Source organism: Serinus canaria, chromosome 12 (genome assembly GCF_022539315.1).
Source record: "Serinus canaria isolate serCan28SL12 chromosome 12, serCan2020, whole genome shotgun sequence".
In the NCBI taxonomy this organism is placed as follows: Eukaryota; Metazoa; Chordata; class Aves; order Passeriformes; family Fringillidae; genus Serinus; species Serinus canaria.
Window position 1 is genome coordinate 10626164 of NC_066326.1, and position 24298 is coordinate 10650461.

Sequence of the window (24298 nt, forward strand, 5' to 3'; positions counted from 1 at the left end):
GAACGTGGCCCAGTCCAGCCAGGGACAGGTCAAGGATGTCAGATCACACACACAAATACAATGTCCCCAAACCCTGCTGTGGGTGTTCATAGGCCGTGCCCTGCACTTAGCTCAGCCAAAGCATAACCCTGTTCACTTCAAGGAGCCATGGAGGAGTTTATCCACAAGCAGAGCTACTCCTGCCTGTCCCACCAAGTTTACAGAGCCCAAAGAGCCTTCTGCCAGTGCTCCACTCTATCCCACTGGGCACTGCTGATGCAAAAGGGCCCTGCTGGACAAAGCCCTGGCACAAAGGGGTGGTGGGAGGTTTGACATCTCCCTATGACCAGCACAGCTCCTCTCCTCTCCCACCCCTGGCAAGCAATCTCCAGCATGCTAGATAGATTTTTATAGATACAGGCTATTCCTCGACAGAGGCAAAAAGCCAAGTGCATGTAAGTGATATTATAAATCACCTCTCGTTGACGATCACTTGTGTTCTGCTGAGACTCCTGCTCGCTCTCATCTCTTGGCTGGAAATAGTTCAAACCCTCTTTATCTTAATGAGGGATGAAATCCCACAAAAGCAGCAGTGTGCCACCCAGTCTCACTGCACCAACACCAGGCAGGATCCCAAGAAACAGCCCTGCTGCCTGACAAACCAGCAGCAGGATCGCAGGCATCGTTCACCCATCAGAGTCATCCCAAAGCTGCAGTAGGACTGAGCCTGGGGTCCATGCACTGGAGCTGCTGCTGTGTAATCTGCATGGAAACTGGTGCAGCTGTAGCAGGTGGAAGCACTGGTGCTGATGGAATAAATGTTCTCAATATGGGCAGATGTACCACTGGTAAAAACAGAGCTTACACTGTGGTGTCCTCTTCTCCTACCCCAATGAAATTGGAAACAGGTGAATAAAAGCTAAAAGGCTCTGAAGCCTCATGCAGGTGCAGTTCAGAGCTCTGTCCCTGGCTGTCAACAAGCCCCTCAAGGCATCCATCCCCACCAGGCCACCTTTGTCAGGGGAAGCAGCAGCAGAAGTGGAGATGCCTGCAGGAAACAATTCCCCTACCAAAGAACCTCGGTGTTGGAGAGATGAAGGAAAAGCAGCAGCATTACAGGAAGAGTGCAGCTCATCAAACTACAACTCAAAGAGGCAGAAAATGCCCTGATCACAGCCATGTCTACAGAAGAATCAGCTCTTGGGGCTTTTTCCTCCTGAGTTACACAAGCAAAGGCAAGAAGAGAGGAATGGGGACCACTCCAAGACTCAGCTGAGTTGCTTCAGATTTATCTTTCCTCAGGGCACCATTGTTAAAATCTCAAACCTACTATGCATTAAGCAATCCCGATCTGGATTTCATTTCCCAATCTCAGCTATTTCCCAAAAAGGAGACCAGAATCACATCTCAGAAAACCAGGATGGAAACAGAGATCTGGGAAGCAATCTCTGCACTGGAAGGGAGCAGCAATGCTCAGGACCATGTCAGCCTGGGCTCTGGGTAGCATGCTGCCTGGCCCAGTGAGGCAGGAACCACCTCCCTGTCCACACGGGGCTGCCATCCCCTCCCAAACTCACCTTCAGAAACTTGTACAGCAGAAAGGTGAACCAATTTGTCAGCATCTTCTCTGCCACTGACTCCGTTCTGTAGGGAAGGTAGAGAGCAAAGCCATCAGCAGAGAATATTAAAGGTCTCTGATCTCACCCATTGCCACCTCACCCTTAGACTGTAGCTAAATTATTTTTGGCTTTAAAAGGCTTCATCTGGAAAGGAGACTCAAAGCAAGGTGCACAAACAGGCAGCACAAGCTCTGCTGGAAAGCCCGACCATCAGTTCCCCCCCAAGAGAGAAAAGCAAATTGGTCTCCAGCGTATTTGGAGAACTGCAACAAGCTCAACCTTGTCCCACTGGGAGCCTCACCAGGGGATGAGAAGTTTTCTGCTTCTCTCTGGTACCTTCTACTTCAGTGAACTTTGTTTCTTCTGTGATGTCCCATTGGAAGCAGGCAGCTCTCTCCACAGGAGGACTGTATGAGGCACCTAAGCCAAGTACAATATCCCCAAACGTACCTCAAGCTCCCCAGATAAAGCACAACCTGAAAGAAGGGCTGAGGTTGCAGGCAAAGACAGACCTAGCTGGAAGCCCCTTTCCCCACCCAGGAGCTGCTGTTGCCTTCTGGTCCTGCAGGGCACTCAGTACTGCCATGGCCCTGATGGAGGCCACCAGTACTGGTGACATGGGACTCCCCTGCAACCCCTGGAGCAGCCCTTGATCTCTAAAGCATCAAAGTCCAGGAGCCATAGTAGAGCAAGAGGACAATGACCACCGCTAGTCCAGTGGCACATGGCCTTGGTTAAAGCCACAAGCAGATTTAGGTCTGGAAACTTTGACCCAAATATGTTTTTGATCATATTTATCCTCACTACTAATTCAGCTGAAAACAAGGGGATTAAAGAAGGAAGGAGTAAGAGCAGTGGTTGGAAACTTAACCTGTTTTCCTTGTACTTTTGGAACACAGACACTGTGCCAGGCTTGGAATTTAACCCTTCATGCCTGCATGGTGACATTTAAGGTTGCTATGTGTCTCCTTGGAGTGGGGTGGCAATGTAGGAGTTTGCAAGTGTACACTGCTGCACCCACTTGCTCCAAAAGAAATTTAAAAAATGGAGCTGTGCCTCTCAGCTTTTGGATACACAGTTAAAGGAGGCAGGCAAAGCTGCCTTGAGAAAACCTGTATATTACCCCTAGTTTCCTAAAGCACATTTCAAATTCAGATGCCAAAGCAGCATAACAGGGAAGGTCCAGCCTGTGTCTGCTGGGGACCATGCACAAAAGGGAGAGCAGGACTCCTCAGGATGGGTGTGAAATGTGTGAATAGAATGAGGGACCTCGTGGTGCTGGTACTGCAGCCAGGATGTGCCACACCAGCAGAGATAGGGACATGGAGGCTTGGAGGGAGCTGAGGGTGACAGCAGACCCTGGTGAACCCTGCAGCCCTACAGGTGCAGCTAACATGCCTGTCTCTGTACCACACCTTATCTCTCTGCCATAAGATTAAAACTCCACTTAACATGTCCATTATTTTTAACATGGCCTTCACTCCTAAAATCTTCAGCTTATCCACCCATTAATTATCAGATGAGCCACTTGCAAATGCAGATGGCCCTGAAAGCACAGGCAATACTAATAACCTCAGGAACATGGCTACATTCCTCTTGCCCCAGGGAAACAAATATAAATGCTTGACTCAAGAAACAAAATCCAGAAGGACCCAAAATGTTAGAGCCACCAGAAGGAGTCCCACTGCCCAAATCCATGCACTGCCCAACTACAATGCCATGCCCAGCAGATGGGCCAGGAGCAGTTCCCAAAGACCAGATGGCTGGAGCAGAAAATCCACTTTCCCAGAGTTTATTCAAGCTGACTCAGTGTCATATGGTCCCTTCAAGGTTTTCTCTTGTGCTAATGGGGCTTAGCCCTTTTTGTCCTCCCTGGAATAGCACAGCCCTCCTTGAACCATTTGAGGACAGCATTACTTGAGCCTTCAGGGAAGGGAAGGCTTCATGCCCCCACCAGGAAAGGATAATCCACCACAGGGAACAAAAAAAGGGAGAAGGGACATGGAGAGAAAGCCAAGGGAGAAGTGGACTGCAGCTATTCAGCAGACATCCTCCCTGGCCCTAGAAAGGACCTGACAAGCCCATAATTCCTTATCTGAAGTGCCACCACTCAGGCTCTGGAGGATGTTTGTCTTTATCCATGATAGAGCCAGATGCCACAGCAATGGGGGGATTATCCAACAACCAAATAAATAAGTAACAGCTCTCCCCAGTTGGATCAATGCTAATCCAGTTGCCCTGGGCAGTAAGCACACTCTCACACCCAAGGCTAATCAAACAGATAGAGAAGCACAGCTCCCTGCACCATGGCTTCAAGAACAGTGTCTCTTTGTTAAATATCACCCAGGAAAACACAAGCAAGGTGCTGGCCAGGGGAATTATTCCTGTCCTAACTGCAATAGCCCTCGAGCACTGTGGCTGGGGACTGGCAATCTTTGGGCATTGGTGCAGGCTGGGCTCTGCCCCTGTGCTGCTGTCATGGCTCAGTCACTGCTGCTGCCGGCCTCCTCATGATGCCTTTTATTTATATTTTATTGATTTACTTCAGGAGCTGGAAATGCATTCTAAATATTTCAGTGAAACCTGGTGTTATGGAGGAATGACTGGAAGAGAAGAGCATAAGAATGCAGTCAGGGGACAGGGATGGACAGTCATCATCTTCACAACACACCCCCTCTGACACATGCTAATGAGATGCTTTGAGACATTAAGGGCACCTTTGTAATGTGATAAATGAAGCAGAGAGAGTAAGAAAGCAACATGTCTAACGAGATGGGCAACCTGGATGTAACTGGCACCAGTCACACCTGGGTATTCTCCAGGTGTTTCCCCAGGGCCAAGCATACAAAACCTGACAGACTTTGTCCAGTCTGGCCATGCCATGAACATCAATTTATCTTTGAAAGATTCCCTGGGTTTCTAGAGCCTTTCTGGTGATGTGCCAGCCCTGTGCCTCTCAGCCATCCCTGCATCTCTTCCAAAGGCTGGTGGCACCAGGGTGCTGGATGTCGGGGTGGGGAGGCACTGCATGGCGTGCAAAAGGAGAAGATGGCACGGAGGGCCTCGAGCTGAACCAGTGGAGCTTATTAATAGTTTTTGTTCAGGACTTGGTGTATCTTTCAATATTCATCAGCCCGTGATGAAGGAGAGCTCAGAGCTATCGTTAAATATTGATGGGGCAGGCAGACTCACGGCAGGGCTTGGCAGGCTGCCTCCTGCTTGCACTTCCCCCAGCCCGGCGAGACTCCCAGCTTGCAGCAATCTGAGTGACTTTCCCAGGAAAACCCCCATGTGACTGGCAAGGCAGGTAAGCCCTGAGGAGACAGCAGGGAAGGGAGGACTCCTGCCTGCTGCCAGCCCACAGAGGCACCCACACAGCCACCAGGCAAGGTAAGAGCTGCCCCACATGCCAAGTGATGTGGGGGACCACCTGGTCACCTTCCCTTCTCCGGGTGACTTACAGGAATACACCACAGTGCCTGGCACCAGTATGTACCCTACCTGCACCAGCCTGAACAGCTGGCAAGCACCTTGCTCTCTCCTTCCCAGGTAGCATGAGCCCACACAGCCCAAACTGGAGTGAGAACATCCCACGGGTGCTCCTGAGTTGGCTGGGGCTAGGCAGTCCCACATCCCTCTCATACTTGCACACAGACAAGCAAGGAAATGCTTGACCACAGACTCAGTGCTCTCACTGCCACAGCCAACACCAAAGCCATCACTGGTGGCATCCCCAAAGGACACAGCTCATGTCACTGTGCTCAGAAGTGCCTGGGCACTGTCCCACAGCTCCAGCCTCTCTGGGGGCCACTCACCTCCGCAAAAGCAGCTTGGGGTGGTTCTTGCTCTCCAAGTTCTTCTCAATAAGGTCGGACAGGAGCTGTTTCAGCACCCCTGTGGCATACTCCATCTCGCCCTGCAGCGCCGTCATGATGAGCGAGGCCACGTTGCCGCGGTCCCGCATGGAGAAGCTCCGCTGGGCCTCCAAAGTACGGATGAAGGTCAGCAAGAAGTGCTTCTTGTTCAGGAGCTGACCAAAGAGGGTCAAGGACTTCTCCACATTAGCCTGGACCTGCAAGGATAGAGCAAAGCTGAGAGACAGGAATGATAGGGATGATAGTGATAAGAAGGTTGCTGGACTGAACCACACCCTGAACTCACTTTCAATCCCACAAAAAAAAATTATGAAAAAGGGTCAAAAAGCAGCTGGACTAGGTCTATCCCTACTACCAAACTTCCCCTTTGGTGATCAGTCTCAGTTCCTCCACAAGAGTTATCTAGTTTGTAAAATCCCAGAATCAGGTTAACACAGTCTCAGGGCATCAATGTATATATATGTCTGTATAGACACACCCTTCCACACAAAGGCTCTCTCCCACTTGTGTGCAGACACATAAACTCACTTCCCTCCCGTAAACAAACACACCTTCTCTCCCAAGCACACACACAAATTATCATTTTCAATTTCAGCTAACAAGCAGCTCAATTCCCACCCAAGTCACTGCAACATGTGCTTTGGGTATTACATAGAAAGCAAATAAAGGCACAACCCCGAGCTCCACCAGCAGCAAGCCTGCCTGGTTTGTGGGGATGGATTTCACATAGGGAAATAACAGCAGAAATCTGTCTCTGTCCCACTGCAGACACACTCCAAAATAGTCCCTGTACTCCTGAGACATTTGAAGTTGTATTTCTGGCTGTATTTGGCCACGTAGGACCCAAGAGGGATTGGGCTTGGATGCTTTCACACCTGCATTGCCATCAGCAGCCCAGCCCAGCCCTGGCCAGCCCTGACCACATTTGTTATCAGAAATGAATATTTTTACAACACTCCGATTTCCCATTAGAAAAGATGGTTTCCTCTGAATAAAAGCCTTCCTGTGATAAAACATCAGGTTTTTCTTTAATTCCCCCCCTTGTCTTCCTGATTGGGAGAATAAGCATTAAATTTCGCTTCATGTCGGTATTTGGAGACAAAACAACACTTTTCATTTCAAAACACCAACTCAAAATGAAGAACAGAGTTTTGACACATCAAATCATTTCACTTCAATCAAAACTTTGTATTGGTGCTCTTCAGTTCAGTGAAATTCCTCACAGTTGTAGCTTCCCTCTCCAAAATACTCTTTCCCGCTGGACAAAAACCCTGCTTCCCACCAAGTCCTTGTCAATTCCAAGCCCCCGTGTTCAACTTGCTGATCATTAGCAGAAATAAATGAACAATACTGAGTTAAATATTTAATCAGGCTTAAATTCTCATAAAGGAGCCAGCCAGCCCCTAAACCCTGCAGAGGAAGGGAGCTGGTACCGGTGCTCACTGTGGATTAGCATGTGCGTGAGCAAGCTTCCTTCCGTCACTTGCAATAGCTAATGTTACACTCTGAGTAAAGAGACAAATAAAAGCAAACCTGATTAAATTATATGAAGCTTACACAACTCTAGTTGCTTTATTTAATCTCTTTTGGGGATTTTTTTTTCCCCTTCGCAAATTTAACCCCTTGCTTCCCAGGCCAGGCTGAGCTGGTGTGCTCTCTCAGGCAGGATGTTGTGAGTTAGGAGCTGGAAATGGACAAAGTCCACCCAGCCTGCCACAGCAAATGCAAAATTCCTCCTCTGATACCCTTTTTGATACCCTTTCCACTTTCCCTCTTTAGGGAAATTCTTTAAGAGCAAGAGCAGAGGTGAGAGGAGAGCCAGGCATCTGCACAGACAGGAAGGGCTGTGCCCCAGGGAGACCTACACGCCTGCTTTGCCTCTGAGCATCCGGAAACCTGAGCTGCAAGGGGAAATCCATGGAAACAGGGTCCCCACCACCCTCCAGAGCTGGGATTAGGGGCTGGGGAAACAGGAGCAGGCAGAGGGCCAGGGCCCACGCCATAGCCATGCTGGCGTACAACACCAGCACGTGCACTTGCAGTTGGTAAGAGCTTGTTGTGTTGTAATTAGTGACCGTGCATCTTGCACCAGGGCCAATTACTTCTCCTAAATACATTGTGAAGCCCACGTCGACATTAATTACTGTGCTGGGTCAGCAGTGAGGGGAAGCGAAGGTCACCCCCCTCCTTCCTCTTGTAATCAAGAGTGGCCTCAGCAGCCCAGCACATGAGAGGCAATTGCTATGCAATTGCATGCACTAAATTATACAGAGGTGGGGAGGACAGGAAAAGAGAAGAAGCTGGTTTGGGGAGCAAAGGAAGGATGCCAAGGATGGGTTCTGCATGGGGAAATGGAGCCAAGCAAGCAGGCGATGTCAGACAACCCTGCTAAAAACAAGCGACCAGTCAGGCATCAAACAAACCCAATTGAATAAAGCAAGTGCTGTAGAAAATGACAGCAGCAATGATATTAATATAAATATTGATATTAATGTCAGAGAACGCAGTAACCATTTGGCAGCCAGTCCACATCCGTGCCGGCTGCCACGTGGAGAGATGCACCACGCCGGGCCAGCATCCAACCAAAGCATCTCTCCAGCCCAGGGGCACAGAGGCTCGTGCAGGGGACTGTGCAGGGGCACATCCCCAACGTGAAACACTACAGAGACAGACAGACAGACCCACACCTCCATCTCCTTCAGCACAGGGTGGTCCTCTATCCCCGGGAAGAGAACCCGCATGGCGTAGGTGCGGTAATCCAGAAAGGGGATGCCAGCCCCATCCAGGTCGTTGGTCAGCTCGTTGATGTCTGTCTGCAGCTCAGCAAAGGCTAGGGAGGGAAAAGCAGAATTAAACAACACATCCTGGAGTCTCAGCACACAGCGTTGGCACTCAGCCCCTCATCACACCCCCAGCACCACACGGGTGGACCCTCCCCAAGGCATGAATATTCTCAGCATTCCTCTTCCTGGCAGGCTGTGATTGCTGTCCCCATCTCACAGATGGAGAAATTGAGCTGCAGAGTGTGGGGATGACATCCCTGGAATAAATGAAGTGGCAGATTTGGGAACAGAACTGCCAGGTCCCAGGGGGGTCAAATCCCCCCTGCCCAGCACTTGTAGTCTCCCAGGGATGCTGGGGGCAAGGGAGGAACAGCAAGGTTTGAACAAAAACAGAGCTTCTTGGGGAAAATGTTAGCCTAAATCACAAGATTGCCCTCATTTCTTTCTGACCTAAATACTACTTGAGAGAAGAGATTGAACACACCCACCCCGGAACCTCCTGATCCCAGCAGAGGCAGCTGTGACTCTCAGGGGAACATGATCCGGGGGGTCCTGAACCTTTAATTGCACCTACAGGGAAAAGCTGATGGGAGAAGAGTCCTGGAAATGCACCAGGGATGGGGGTTGGGGTGGGGGGAGAAAACCCTCAGAAAAATCAAATTAACAGCACTTTAAAGGGAGCTGAAAGCCAGGCAGAGGACTGCAGGCTCGTCAGCCTGATGAGAAAAAACAAACCGTCAGCTTGAAAGGCGTGCTATCTTATCTGTAACTAGTGGGACTAGAAAAGAGAAAAGGCAGGGAAGAGATTGTGCCTTTTAATTAAAAGCAGATCCTTTTATCTGCCAGCTGTGGAAGACAAGACACCATCCCCTCCACCAGCTCCCTCCCCTCTCCCTGTCACCAGTGCCATCCACAGGCATGTGGAGGGATGGGGACTTGGGGGAGCAAAGGTTTGTCTTTCTTTCCCCTTTTTATTATCTTGTTTTCAGTGCCTGCTTCATTCGCAGTGTCCGGGCTGCTTGTGGCTGTGGATGGCAGGGTCGGGGCCTCTGGAGCCAGCTCAGGGGGATAATGGGCAATTAGGTTTTATCAGCAGTATCATACAAGGAATTCTGTCCAATTTCACAGCTTCTGTCTGTCACATAATGAGAGATCCACTGCCCACTCACAGGAAGCCTTCGCTACCCTGCTTGCTCTCTTTTCTCCCACTTGGAGAAACAGAGAAGAACTTCTTAACTGGAAAAATCCCCAAATCCCAAAATTCACTGCAACTGACAAAGCAGTTCTGCCCATTCCCATTCCCTCTCTGAAAGGCAGTAAGGAAAGGGTAGGAGCATGCTGAGTCTTGGAGCAGTAAGAAACACCCAAAGACCCCCATGCTGATGGCAAAGGGATCCCTCACCCTCTTTGCACTCCAGGGCCACCCGGGACTCCAGGTTGTCCATCTGCAGCTGGAGACGTTTCAGGGTGCGGTCAGCATCCCGGGACTTGCGCTTGTAGGCGATGAGGACGATGATGATGATGAGGAGGAGCAGGCCGCCACCGCCGCCGATGCCGATGATGGCGGGCAGGGTGAGCAGGCTGTCCGAGTAGATCTGCAGCGTCCCTGGCGAGAACTCAAACCCTCCAGCCTTGATCTGCATCACAGCAGGGCAAAAAATGGACCTGCTGTCAGGGAATGTGTGCCACAGGGAGCCCTCCCTGCTGTGCCCACCGTGCTGGGAACTGGGGCGTGACTCCCAATCCAGGGCAAATGCAGGCACGGCAGGAGCAGTGCAAGGCGCTTCAATGGCATGCAGCACACACGCTGCCAGTGCACATGGAGCAGGCAGAGAGTTTGATGTCTCATTCAGACAACATTACAGTAACAGATGGGATGTAAAGCGAGTTTCCCCATGGATGGGGAGCCTGGGGAGGACTGTGCTGGGTCCCTTTTAACATGGCAGAGTCTTGGAGCGTGAGCACTGCTGCACTACAACCCCTCAAACAAAGGACCCTGCCTTGCAGCATGTGCCAGCACTGAGGGGGAGAGGTGGCAATCCCCCCTGCCTTGCATCCAGTGCCAGCCAGGGCACAGTAACACCAAGCTGAGTGTGGGGGAGGGTGACAAAGTATTTGGTCTTACCAAACACATAATTAGGAAGAGGGATGCCTAGGGATCAGGAAGATGACTTCTGTGGAACGGTCTTGCACATACACCTATTATCTGGTCCTCACTCAAGGACAAGCACACAGCAGGGCTGGTGCTGGGATAAAGACTGACATTCTGAGACACATGAAGCACAAGGAGCAAAGGCACCAGTGTCAGCACTTACTGTGACTTTGTGTTGGCCAGTGAGGTTGGGGGACTCGCAGAGGAGCTGTGTCTCAGAGACCGTGAGGGTGCAGGGAGTGTCTCCGATCAGCACCGTGTAGTTGAGGCGGGAGTTACCAGCAGCTGGTGGGAGCAGGTTCCTGCCCTTTGAGGGAACAAGGAATGAGACTGTCAGCTCTCATGCAATGGGATGTTTAAAAAAACCCAACACACAGCAAAAACGTTGCTCCAGGAGAGACAAAATGCCACCTCCACCGAGGGACATGTCCCTACCTCTGCCCCCAGGTGCAAACTCTTTACCTTGAGGATGAGGGGAGAGCTGGGCTTCAGCTCCAGCATCCCTGTGGGGCTGAGTGGCTCAAAGACAGGGTCTGGGTAGTAGACGAAATTGGTGGTGTTGATGATCAGCAGGGCCTGGACGTTATCCATGACAAAGCCGATCTCATCCGGACGGTCGCCGAGCTCCGGAGGGCTCCGCACAGGGTTGTCAATGGAGGGAGCGTAGCACACCATGGTGGTGTCATTGTAGACAGTGCAGTTCTGCAGGAGGCATGGAACGAGGTCAGACCCACTCCCAACAATGTGGGCAGGATCAGACCCCATAAGGACCTCCTGAAAGCAGCGGCTCTAGACACAGGGTTCAGCTTTGGAATCTTGTTGTATTCTATCAACAGGCATCACATCCCACCCCAGGGCAGAGACAGACTCCTGTCTGCAATGGATGGGCAAGTGTTGGTAAGCTGAAGATGGGCTCTTTCTGTCAATATCCTATAGATGTCCCACAAACTTCCCACCAGTTTTGAATGCTGAGATCTCCACCCTCTCCTAAAAGCATCTCGCTGGAGGCTCTGCAGAGAGATTGGTGCCTCTCTTTGGGGCAGCAGCCCCTGGACCTCAGCCTCTCCAGACCATCACACCTGAAGGGCAAAGGCTGCACTTTCTGCCCTGCGTTGCACACAGACAGCATCCCTCCTCTTTGTGCTCTATCCCCAGCCCCAGGCAGCACCACTTACATTCTCCCTTTCAGAGCTGCAGTACTTGGCCCGGATCCTGGGCTCTTTGATGGTGGCCAGGTTGGTGCCAGTCACAGTCAGCAACGTCCCACCACTAGAGACATGGAGACAGTGGGTTAGGAAAGGCAGCTTGGCACTGGATCCCCAGTGCCAAGGGGAAGGAAGCAGCCATCATGTCCAGCCAGATCCCATCTGCCCCAGCCTGGGTGAGCTACCATGGCCCAGGTATCTCTTATCCCACCCATATGTTGCATGGCTGGCAGTACCTGGCATGCACCAATGTCAAATCATTTCAGCTGACTGAAGGGCCAGCTAGAGATATAAAACCTGGTGATTAACTCAGACATCCCATGGCAGAGTCCTGGAGCATGAGCATATCCCTGTGTGCAGGTTTAGGGTCTGAAGGTGGCTCCTAAGCATTCACAACAGGAAAGCATCCCAAGAAGTACAAGCTCCTCTCTGCCACCCTTTCTCCACCACAGAGGCAATGGGTGACAGGAGAGGCTGAACTCTGCCAGGTTTTCTCCATGACTTGGTGTTAAAAGCCCCATGCTCCCAGAGACCTTGGCCATGCCTCTGGGGAGCTTGCTCCTCATCAACAGCCTGGGGAAGGTTTCCCTTGGCACCAGCTCTTAATGGATTCCTTCACCTCCTCTCCAGCCAATTCAAGGCTTTTAGAAAAATATGTAAACATTTCAAAAAATCCCCCGATGGGAAATATTTTAATTTTATTTGCCGCCACCAAATGTCAAGCTGAAATTAAGCAGATCCAAAGCACTCTCTGTTCTTGCCCCCTGCCAGGCTGAGCACTGTAGGCCAGGAGTTAGCAGGGCCCTGGTGCCAAGCCATTGCTCACACTCCTCTTGCCACATCTCTGGAGTGCAGCCTGGCAGTTATCACAGCACTGAGATGTGCCCATCAGGAGCAGGAAATCCATATGGGAAACAGTCCCCCATGCATCCCACAAGCTCCTTGCAATTCACCTGTTGATGCTCCATTCAGGATCAATCTTCTGGATGGTGGGGTCCTCTGTGTAGTTGTACTTCACCTCTGGGTTGCTCAGCTCTGCCCGGTTGATGTTGATGAGGATGGGGGAGCCGCCGGGGGTGTGCCCTGGGGGGGTCCTGCACCGAATCTCACGGGCGCTTCTCCTGCAGCAGAAACAACCTGTCAGTGCCCGGGCAGGAGGGAGGCCAGGGCAGCCAGGGAGCCCCCTGCCCCAGCCCCTCTCCCCTTCTGAAACAGCTGGGGGGTAAAGAGAGAAAGGAGGAAAAAAAGAAAAAACAAAAAACCCAAGAAATGAAACAAAAGGCAGCCGGGAAAGACTGAGCAGCTCCTGAGCGTTCCCATCGTGCAGCGGCTGCAAACAGCAGCGATTAGGGCTGATAACCAGTAATTACCGCAGGAAAATATTTAAAGAGCCGCTCCATTATCATCCCTAATCTAAAAATTATCCACTTCATGCCTCAGGGCTTTGTGCTTTTAGAGAAAAATCTCCGTTCTTAGGGCTCTTCCTGCAGCCTCTGACACACAGAGGTTTCAAGAGGAGACACCTTTGGCCACCCAGGGGGTTTGGCTCCCATGGTCTCTTCTGGCTTCCTAGCCCAGGCCTCTGGCTGCTGCTCTGTCTGGGAGTCCCACTGCCTTCAAAGGTGCCTGTTGCCCACCCTCCACCACCCTCCGTGCCCCTCACCATGAAAAGGCACAGGGCCGTCCCCCAATGGTCACGGAGACGTTGCTGCCAGCGTTGAGGTGGGTGCCTTCAATGGCAATCCAGGTGCCACCAGAGAGAGGGCCCCGGGCTGGGACAACACGGGAGAAAGTGGGCATCTGTCAAAGGAAAAAGCATCCCCAGAGTCAGGCTGGGAACTGAAACCCACATCCCCAAGCAGCTTCAACCAGGTGACAGGGCCACAGAGGAGAGGGACCTATGAGACAGCAGCAGTACTAAAGCCTGGCTGTGCTGGCAGGACTGTGCAGAGGCAGAGCAGTGGCAGCCTTGGAGAAATTCAGTCATCATGACTCAATGCCTGACCAGAAAACCCCCACCTCCCCCTCAGGAAAATGATGGCAAATTTTCCAACTCAGCCAGAAAACCACCCAAAACCACCCAGCATCACCTCCCTTTCAAGGTGACAGACCTGTCCCCAGCACAGGGCTTACCACAAAGGTGAAGGTCTTGGGGGATATGGCCCGGTAGCTGGGCGTGCAGTCACGGATGCACACTTCTACCCTTGCCTCATGCACCTTGCTCTGGCTGGCATCTCCGATTTCACACACAATCCTAAGAGATGAGAGTAAGAAACTCTCAGTGTCCTGGCACCAAGACACTCCCTGTGCAAAGCAAAGGTGCCAGCAGATCCATGAAAAACCAAGGTGGTGGCAGCTGACAGTGCCAACCCTCAGAGAAGCTTCCCCAAAGCCTTTGAACTCTTCCCAGAGCAACCACAACCAGCAGGTACTTCCCCCCCAGTTCAGCCCAGTCAGCTCTATGTCTTCTGCAGCCATGGGCAGCGTTTGAGCACCATCACTGCTGTCCTAACCCTCCTGGGGTGACTTGGAGCACGCCCAGCCCTCGGCAGGCACTTACTGCTCGGCGCTGATGTACTCGCTCTCGATGGGGATGCACGGCACTTTGCCCACTCGGACACCCCAGCGAACATCCTCAAACTTCAGGCCCAGGTTCTCGCCAGTGATGGTCAGACGGGTCCCTCCTTGTCTGGGGCCAGTCTCAGGGAACAGCTAGGAGAGAGCATGGTCTGTCACCAGGATGCAGAGCCATAGGGACACCCCACTTGGGCAGGCTGCAGCCCAGGCAGCTGCAGGATGTGTGTTACAAGCAGCAAGGAGCAGACAGGTAATGAGAAAAGCCAGCACATCTATAAGCTGCCCACAGAGCAGGAAAGACCTCCCCAGTGACAGCTGTATCCACAAAATCCCCCCAGGAACAAGCCAGGAGACATGAGATGTGTCCAAGCAGAGGGCTGGTGTAGGGACACCCTCCTGCAGGCACAGGCATCTCCTAGGTGACAAGGACACAAGAGTTGAAGGAGACAGGGCAGCTTCAGCCATGGCTCCAGCAGAACCAGCAAGGGAGCCCCTGGATGTGCCTGGCTTTTGGCCAGGTCCCAGGTGCCCAGGGATGAGATTCCCATGTCCAAGGTGTCCTCAAAGGAGAAAGCATCTCCCACAGATCCCTGCAGAGGTAAAATGGCAGGCGGGGGGAAGTGCATTCCTCTTCCCCAGCAAACCCTTTGCCGAGGCCAGTTGGGAAGGGAGGGGACCTCAGCACAGCACTATGCCTCATTTACCAGGATGATGCCCAATAAAGCAGACAGGTGTGGCCTGACAGACAGTGGCAGAATGAGGGATGAACAGAGGTGTGGGCCCTGTTCCAAGGTTTGTGGGGACACTGCCTCTAACCAGGCAATTACAGGCAGTTTTACATCAGTGATTGCTGGCCCTGAGGTCAAGCGCCCACCTGCAGCACTAACTGGGATGAATGGCAGAGCTGCATGCCCTGAGTGGGCCCAGGAACACAGCTGGGTCCCCAGTCACACAAAGACACAGCAGAGGAGAAGGCAGCTGCAGGCAGCAGGAGAAGGAGAGGGGAATGCAAGCTGGGTCAGCCCAGGAAGAAATCCCACCCTGACCCAGGGGAAGGGATGGTTCTGTTGCAGGTGATGGCCTCCTCTGCTCTCCTGGCTGAGAGCAGCCTCTCCTCCCCTCTAGCATTGGCAGGCACCTCTGCCTGCACTAAACCCAGCTCCTGGACAGGTTCAAGCCAAGACCAAGCACGTGGAAGCTCTTTCCATTCTTGGCAAAGCTGGGTAGATGTAGCCCTGGGGCCTGAGCCAGATGGATCCTCCTCCTCCTCCTCCTCCTCCTCCTTGTGAAGGGTTCATTCCTGAACATCAGCTCCACAGCAAGGAAAAGCAGATGAGCTGAGGGTGGGAAATATGCAGCAGTGGACACTGTCCACATCATCAACCCTGAAGGACTGCATGGAGCCAGGAGCTGGTTTTGCACAGTCCCACTACAGCCATTGCCTCTGGGGTTAACTTCTGCCCTCTGGATTCACACTGGGCTGGTGACCTTCAGCACACACAAACTCACACAGGAGCACCCAGTCCCCTTCCACACAGGCATCCTGCAGGACGTGTCTCGGGCCAGCATCAGAGCTAGGACTGGTGCCTGAACCCTGGGTCATGCCGAGGCAGTCACAGCTCACTATTTACACAGCAACAAAACCCTCTGGGGCTGTGGGGAACCACTGTTTGCCTAAACCTAGTTCAGTCTGGGACTGGAGCTCGTTCTAGCAGCTGCAGCCAGCAGCAGGTTGGGTCTTTCCCCTTCAGAAAGCTGTGGCGGGGCGGCTGGCAGAAGTGGCTGTTTCTTTGGTGTTTCTAAATGAGTGTTAAAAGCTGCTCCAGCGTGTTCCAGCCTCCTCCTCCGCAGCAAAGCTGACAAGGGCCACGTGCTCGGGGAGGAAGGAGCCCAGGAATGAAATGACATCGTTGGCCACCCAGCACAGGGAGGTCACAGCTAAACAAGGTGTGTGGGAGGGGGGAGCTGCCAAGGAGAGCAATAGCTGCTCAACCCCCCTTTTCCCCTCTCCACCTCCGGACCCCTGGCCCCAACAAACAATGCTGCTTTTCTCCTAATTGGTTTCACAGGGTCCTTTTACATCAACAAGCAACCAGCTCCAGCGGGTACAAGCAGTTGGCTTGCTCTCAGCTCCAGTGGCCACAGCACAGCCAGGAGGTGCAGAGGCCAAGGGGAACCCCCTTCCCAAGGGAAAGGATGTTACTCTGAGGGTCACAGCAAGCACTAGGCAAGACACCACAGAAGTTTGGAAGGGGCTTGTCCCCACCACTGAACAATGGCCAAATGATTCAAGGGTGAAGAATCATGGTCATCTCCCAGCCCAGCCCCACTTACATGAAGACACCTGCACTCTGGTGATGGAAGGAGCCTACACCACCATTGTAGGAGACTCTTCTCCCACATCAGCCTGTGCTGCCCTCTCTGCACCAGGCTTTTCTCTGGACCACTTGCAAGCATGCCCACAGCCCAGGTGTGGGACTGGGGTAGTGGGAGGCAACAGGCAGGCTACAGGAGCAGCATCACACCAACAACCACCGCACATCCACACCAACTGCCACCTCCCAGGGCACTGAACCAGGGCACTGCCAAGGTCAAGCCCACCTGCTAACAGATCTGTTCCTGCTACACCTGCAATTACTGTAAAATCTCATAATGATTCAGGGTGGGAGAGCTGTTACCATCAGCTCTGGACCAACTGCTGTGAGCAATGCTGGGCACCATCAGCTGCTGGGAAGCTGCTGTGAGTGGTGTGTGTGTAAATGACTGCAGCCCTTGTCACCTGAACACTAGAGGACCAGGGCACAGCCAACAGTGAGGCCATGACCTGCCCCACAGCATTCTCCACTCCCATCATCCCTAGGGGTCTGGATTTGGGGAGCTCAGCCTGAGCACAGCGGGAAGCTGACAGGGAGCCCTGCAGCTCTGCACACAAGGGCAAATTTCCATGTAGGGATGCAGACTCTGAGGCTCAATCCCACTTTTTCAGGAGTGGATCCCTCCTGTCAGCACTCCACCAGCTCCAGGCAACTCTGCAGGCAGTACTTCTTGCAGGCAGGGATGTGCCCAGCAGGGCTGTTCCCCTCTCCCTCCACATGGCTGCCACCCAGCACACTGCAGGGCCCATCCGTGTGAGAGGCAGGCAGCATGCACTGGGAAAAGCCAAGACTCTCATTTTCAGCCTCCATCAGATAAGGCACTCAAACCCAAACAGATCAGATCCTGTGCTAAGACTCCAGTAATTAACACCTTCGAGGCCTGGCCAGCCGTGGGTTAGCAGAAGGTATCCAGCTGAAATACCCACCAGTCCCTCCTGGTGAACCTGGATCCCAGCCCAACAGGCATGTGACTATTAACATACACAATCTTAAAAGCAAAGGTCATAAAAGCTGTCAGAGAAATGGGATGATGATGATGAACTACTGGCCCCAGTGCACATGGCAACACAAGAAGCAACCTAGAGCTTCCCGGGATCCCTCAGTCACGTGCAGGAAGGGTTGGAATTTTGGAAATGAGCCAGCAAGCCCAGTGCACGGGGGTGGTGGAGAGAGAATTTTAGCCTTGGAAATGAAACCGGTGACAAAAATCACTCAATTACTAAACACTGAGTAGATCTGGCTGCTGTGAGCTGCCCGGAGAGCCCCATCCCCGTCCCCATATCCCATCGGGGTCCCTCGGCACAGGTGCCCCACATACCTTGGTGATCGTGGGGTCGGCGCAGGGTGTGGCACATACCTTGGTGATCTTGGGGTCGGTGCAGCGGCTGCTGCCGCTGCTGGCGTGCATCCAGCTGCTCTCGTAGGCCAGGCAGTGCTGGCGCAGCGAGCAGCGCCGCTCCGACACGCACCAGCCGCACTCGAAGCGCGGGTCGGCCTTGAGGCACAGCCCGCAGCTCTCCCGCAGCGCCGAGCACTTGTACAGGTGGGCTGCAAGGGCAGGAGGAGGGCAGGGTCAGCACGGCCCCCCAGCCCATGGGAAAAGGTTCTGGGGGAAAAAAGGCACCTGCTCTTGGCCCTTCCCACCAGCTCCCAGTGGGACAAACCCCCGTGGGAAGGAGACAGCAGCACCCTGGCCTCAGCACCAAAGTAGAGTGCCTCCCAAAGCTCCTTGGGAAAAGCCTCTTGTTTAAAAACCCACCAAAGCAAGGTGCAAACAATGTCAGAACCAGGGCGGGCTGGAGGTTGAGGGGGCACTGGGCCAGGTCCCATCCCATCCCTCACTCACCCTGGATGTTCTGGGGGTTGTCAATGACAAAGTTCCCATTCCAGACCACAGACAAGTTGACGGGCAGGTCACTGATGTCATTTCCTTCGTAGAAATACTGCAGGAGGAAACAGAAGGAGGCAGAGCCTGTTAATTATTGAGACAAATGTCCTAGTGGTGAGGGACATAGAGAGACATACAATCCCATTACATGGATGTCTCCCATCAGCCCAGAGGAGAGGGATGGGGTCCTGGCTGGGACTTGCTGGCTAGGGACAAACAGGTCTGACAGCCTCTCATCAAAGCATCAGTCACAGCACATGAAACCAGTGGCCTGGACTGACAAAAAAAGATAAAGCAGCAGAACAGAGGGTTTGTGAATAGACCCAAAGCCCATCAGCTCAAAGGTCTGAAGCTGCTGCTGCTGGAAGAGGAAGAAGCAGATGGTGCCTCTGCAGCACAGATGTACTTCTCCCCACAAGGCTCTTGAGCCCTTCCCCATGTCCTCCCCACTCCAGGGATGCTCAGTTGAATATCTGGGATTACAGGTTCATCACTAGTGAAGCTTGGGGAGGACAGGCTGGGCACATCACAGGAGTGGATTCAGTAGAGTCACCCCCGACAGCTAGTGGGAGGATGTCACTCACAGTCCCCTCCAGCCCCATCACCCATAACAAAATGACAAAGCTGTGGCCACATGGCTCTGGGTGGGACAGAGCTAAGGACCACCCCACTGCCACACCAGCCCTCAGAAACATCTCAGGAGAGAGCACTCCTCCCCTCCATGCCCCCAGATGCCCCACTCCCAGCTCCACACTGTGCTTGGACATTGCCTGCTCTCCATTTCAGGACTGGAACTACCACCCTGAGTTTCCATGTAGGAAGGTGACACCAGGGAATCCTACCCCCCAGCTTTAGGGGACCCAAAACTCAGACCCTTGGACCTGCTGCTGTCCAGACAAATCTACCTCCATTTCTCCTTCTGGCCTGGCCAGCACCTTCTCCCCACCCAGAGCCCTCTCCCCTGCCTCAACATCTGAGTCCCAGCCCCAGCAGCACCATCAGTATTCCCTGCAAAGCCCCTGCATGCAGACAGAGAGGTTTAATCGATACAGAGGCAGGAAGGCATTTGGAACCATCCCTGACAGCTAATGACCTCCTTCGGCAAGAGATTCCCCGCTCCTCGCCTGAGAAAATGACAGGCGTGTCAGGAGAGATTAAATGAATGATTCATGGCTTGCTGGAGTTTGTTAGAGAGCAGTGGATGCACCAGCACTGGTTCACGCACAGCCCTGCCACCACCTCCAGCCAGTACCAGTGTCACCTTTCACAGCCCCAGGCTGCACCAAGAGGAGGTGGCCTCAGCATCACCTCCAGCCCTGCCTCAGCTGCTGCCCCACACAGAACTCTCTGCAGAGGGTCTGTTCTACTCGACCCCTCCACAAGGGGTGGCCCATGAAGGAGGCCAGATGGAAAACAGCACTTCAGTCTTCTCACCTGACCATCAAAGCTGGTCCCTCCTGTGCTCAGTCTCTCCCAGACAGGCAGCATCGCCAGCGCAGCATCAGACATGGCACCAAAATGGGGCACAAAGCACATGCCCAGTGTGAGACCTGGCTATGGCAACACACCCCTCCCTCAGCACTACAGGGTGCCAATGAGAGCCAAGCCTGCTCCTCCATTACAGCTTTTTCTTGGTGATCCCTTGTCCATGAGCCACCCCACCCAAATGCAGGGTGGAGGACCCCAAAATGCAGCCTTCCCCAGGGAGGAAGGCTGCTGCTGGTCATCTGCACACAGCAGCTGTCAGACATAACATAGCCAGCTGCAAATCCAAGAGCTGCACCGCCATCTCCTCTCTACAGGCAGAGCCCCATCACCCCCAACACAACTCCCTGGATACGGCACTTCTTGCTGTGTTTGCTCAGACAGTTTTCACCACATCCCCACCATGCACCATCCACCACCAGAGCCTCTCAGCAACATTCCTGTTACCAGGCCTGGGAAGATGAAGCCAGAACTTGGATAGGAGTCCAGATCTGTTCACCTTGCCCTACCCTACTCCCACCCAAGGATATCCTCAACAGAACCACATCAAGGAGCTGGCCAGACCCATAGCAGTGAGCAGAGCCCATTCCCTGGCAGCAGGAGGGAGCACATGCTGGGGAGGGTGGTGGCAGCGCCGGAGCAGAATTTAGCTGTGACGAGCCACGTGGCAGCATAAGTGAAATTGGCATTTTCAATTTGTACTCTGACATGTCTCATTTGGGGCCCTGGCATCTCGGGAAGGCATCCAGCCTGCAGCTGTCCAAAACATTTATTTGCATCTCTCTGCCCCGGCTGCTTTTGGAAATTAGTTCTTCTGGGAGGTGGGTTGGAGGAAGAAGAATAGGGGGAGAGGGAGGGAGAACATTAACTCTTCATGCACCGGGGCTGAGACAGCAAGGGCCAACTGCATGAGAGACTGTCTGCCTCTGGGAAAGGACAGTACTGAGGATGCTGACTTTGCTGTGGCAGGGAGCTGGAGCAGACAGCGGGGAGCAGCAGGAGCGCAGAACTGTGTGAAGGGAAGTGGCAGACCAGGAGCTGTTGCCTCAGCTGGTGTTCAAAGTGTGGTATCACTAAGGGAACATGGATATCAATGAAAAATGTGTCCTCTGCATCTGCATGACTGTCAACAGCCTCTAACCTGTCCCACAGAGACAGCAGTGAGTCTGTGGCTTGGATACTGTTCCTGGTCCCTGTGGAACACTGGAGCTGGAGTCAGGACTTGGCTGTGCACAGGCAGGAGCTGCAGCTGCAGGGGCCCCAGGCTTGGCCTCCTGGGACTTGGAGATCCATCAGATCTAATTTCCAAAACGTCTTGTATTTTGAAAGGTGTTTCCAAGAGGCCTCCTCACAACAGCCCCTGCCATACTGTAAGCAAAAAAGTGGCCTCTCCACCCACTGGCACAGCCATAGCCAGGGAGGCAACAGCATCCAAGTAAAGCAGCAGCCACCTTCCAGCCCTGAAGGCCTCACAACTGGTGGGGATCAGGCAGGGGGTGCTTACCAATCTGCCCATCCTATGGGAACCAAAAAAGAGCTCACAGACAGCCAACAGCTTCCCATCACACTGGTTCCTCCCTGTTCAGAGTTAGCATGGTGTTAAACACCCATTAAACATTTAACTGTTATTAACATCCCAGTTAATCAATCCCAGTGGCTGGCAGCAGACTGGGATGAGCAGCAGGAGAGTAAGCCAGGATGGGTGTGAGTGGGGGGATGCACCTACCCAGGCAGCCCTGCTGTCAGACCATCTTTCACTCTACAGAGGTGCCCAGGACCCCCCAGCTGTGCCAAAGGATGATTTGGCTTGGAAACTTCTATGAGGACAAATTATGGGAAAGGGATGTTTGCTGTGGGAGCAAAATGCAACAGGCACAGCCTGAGAGCAAACCAACAGTGCCCAAAACTGATGCGTTCTGATGCAGCACAGCCACCAGAAGGGGATGGGAGAAAAGATGTCATCAAGTGAGTCAGCAACTGAGATGAGAACTGCCTGGCTCCTTACCCAACCCAGCCAGTCTCCCTGTCCCTCCCTGAATAGCTTACAAGGCAAATGTGGAAGAGAGGACAGAGGATGTTTCAGCCCCACCCACCTGGATACTGGTCTTCCCAGCAAGGTCTCCTTCTGCAGAGATGAAGCTCAGGCAAGAGAACTCCTCACTAAGCCTTTCCCAAGGCTCTTTAACCAAAACTTATCTCAGGCATCTTCCCAAATAACAACCACCGACCTCACGTTCTTTTCACATCTCTGATTCTCACATCTACCCTGCCCCCATGCAGGGAATGCCACCAGCCCTGCACACTACAAGGGCTGAGGCTGTTACCTGCTGTGGAAGTCCCACTTTTGATTCTAGGAAGCCCACTGCTCCCATACCCACCAGCTAGCAGCAACAGGCACTGAGAGCTACCCAGCTTCCCCTGGGATGAGAGATTCAGCACTCTGAGAAGGTGCCTCCAGGGAGCCACACAGGAGACAGCTGCAGCTAGCAGGAAACACCCCAAATCTGTGGGCAGATCACAGTGAGATGCACATGAGGATGCTCCTGCCAACTGGACGAGGCACTAGCCCTTCCCATGCCAGAGGAGGCAGGGCAGCCCCACAGCCATCACACCCTTTCCACAGGGCAGCCATCACACTTCAGCCACAACCTGCCCAACCCACCCCTGGGGAAGGCAGCAGAGGGGCTGCTCCTCTGCAAGCAAACCCACACATCCAAATTTCCTGTGCAGCCCCCCTGACTCCCACATGCACCATCCCCCTGGGCTGCATTTCTGGAGGAGAGCTTGGGCTGCAGCTGTGTCCTATTTTTCTGTAGTTGATGACCTCAACTCCTTCCCCGCACTACAGGGACGGCAATAATGTACATCGCGTCTCGCCAGGGCTCAACTGCAATTCATCATTATTTTATCTGCTGGAATTTAATTGGATCCTATCAAACTCTCCTGATACTCCCTTTTCACTTTAAACACTGCTGCAGGAAAGATAAATGTAGGCACCGCTAGGATGGAGAGCGCGGCTTTGTTGGCGAACGGGGCTGGGGCTGTGGGCTCCAATCCTGCTTCCCTCTCCACGGCTGGTTAATTAGAGATACATATAGTGGAGGTGTGCAGTGCTCAGAACAGGGCATGTGTGTATGATTTATGTTCCTCTATAAATATACCCTGGGCCGAGTAAAACACCGTCATCCGCACAACAGCACAACTTGACAGCAACGCTCAGCCTCTGGTTCTGCACCTCCTTTTTCTCTTTTCACATGGATCTCCTCCTTTCCTCCCCTATCAAACACAAGCTGCTTCACCTGGATTCCTCTTGCCTCAAATCCAGCATGGTATGACAACTTGAGACCCTGGGAATATATCAGAGCAACACCCAGGTTCTACAGCAAACAAAAAATACCCAGAAAACATTAATCTGAGAGGTCTTACTTCACTTCCCAGCATCCACACTGGAGTACCACACATGTGTCCACCCTGCCAGCCCAGCTTGCTCTGCACCCACACCACTTTGTCCCAGCCATAATGCTCACTCCAGGGTGAACATCCCAACCCAAGTCTTGCCAGAGGGCAGGAACCTCCACAGCCACAGCAGAAACAGTGGGCAAGGTGGGCTCTCCATGCCAGGGGCACTGGTGAGAAAGGAACCAAAAGGGAGCCTGGGAGGTGGCACAGCTGCTCCTCACCACGTGGGGCTTTGGTTAAAAAGAAAGGGAAATAACTGAGGCATGATGCTTAATTTAAAGTGCTGAGACAACAAGCTCATGAAAAGGAGATCAGGGGTTCTTCCTATTTATACATTTAAAGGGAAACAGCAGCTCTGGGGCGGTTTCAGCCTTAAGAGGAACATTTTAGAGAGAAAAAGCCAAAGCCTTGACAGTGAGAACCACCTGTAGCCATTTTGCAAAGGCCAAGACTAAATCAGATCAAGTCCAATGTTACAGGCATTAGTGCAGATTTGGGACTGTGGCACTTTTCAACTGCAAAACTGTTCCATTTCTGCAGCAATCAGGAGGATGAACTCTGTGGAGGGATGTCAGAGGGAAAGAATAGGCAAAGGCAAGGATATTTGGAGAATGAATCTCAGTGACATCAACCTTATGCATTAAGACAGGTGACTGTTTCTCCATCCTCTGCTGCAAAAAGAGCCTGGAAAAGTCTGCCTCCAGAAGATTAAAAGCAATCAATTCTCAAAAATTAGTTTATTGGCAAAGATCTTAATTTTCTTAGTTAGGCTTGTCTTTCCTCTCTGCATCTTTACAATATATGTGGAAAACCATTAGGGTTGCTTTCCTCTTGAAGAGCAGAAAGAGACCAAAGTGAGGAGGCAGAAAATGTTTTTCAGCTTGGTTTATGGCCTGGGATG

The 24298-nt window shown here is 52.7% G+C and overlaps 1 protein-coding gene across 1 annotated transcript in view; it reads right to left on the minus strand.

Moving 5' to 3' along the window:
- The window catches only part of PLXNA1 (plexin A1), a 114283-nt gene that overhangs the window by 18011 nt on the left and 71974 nt on the right, over positions 1–24298 (minus strand). Inside the window, exons 11-23 of the mRNA XM_050979178.1 lie at positions 18412–18508; positions 17923–18113; positions 14174–14325; positions 13747–13867; positions 13277–13413; positions 12567–12734; positions 11584–11677; positions 10871–11110; positions 10572–10715; positions 9659–9893; positions 8161–8303; positions 5414–5670; positions 1557–1623 (exon numbers count right to left, since the gene is read on the minus strand). Of these exons, the coding sequence (XP_050835135.1) occupies positions 1557–1623; positions 5414–5670; positions 8161–8303; positions 9659–9893; positions 10572–10715; positions 10871–11110; positions 11584–11677; positions 12567–12734; positions 13277–13413; positions 13747–13867; positions 14174–14325; positions 17923–18113; positions 18412–18508 (2046 nt within the window). The remainder of the gene's footprint in view (positions 1–1556; positions 1624–5413; positions 5671–8160; positions 8304–9658; positions 9894–10571; positions 10716–10870; positions 11111–11583; positions 11678–12566; positions 12735–13276; positions 13414–13746; positions 13868–14173; positions 14326–17922; positions 18114–18411; positions 18509–24298) is intronic.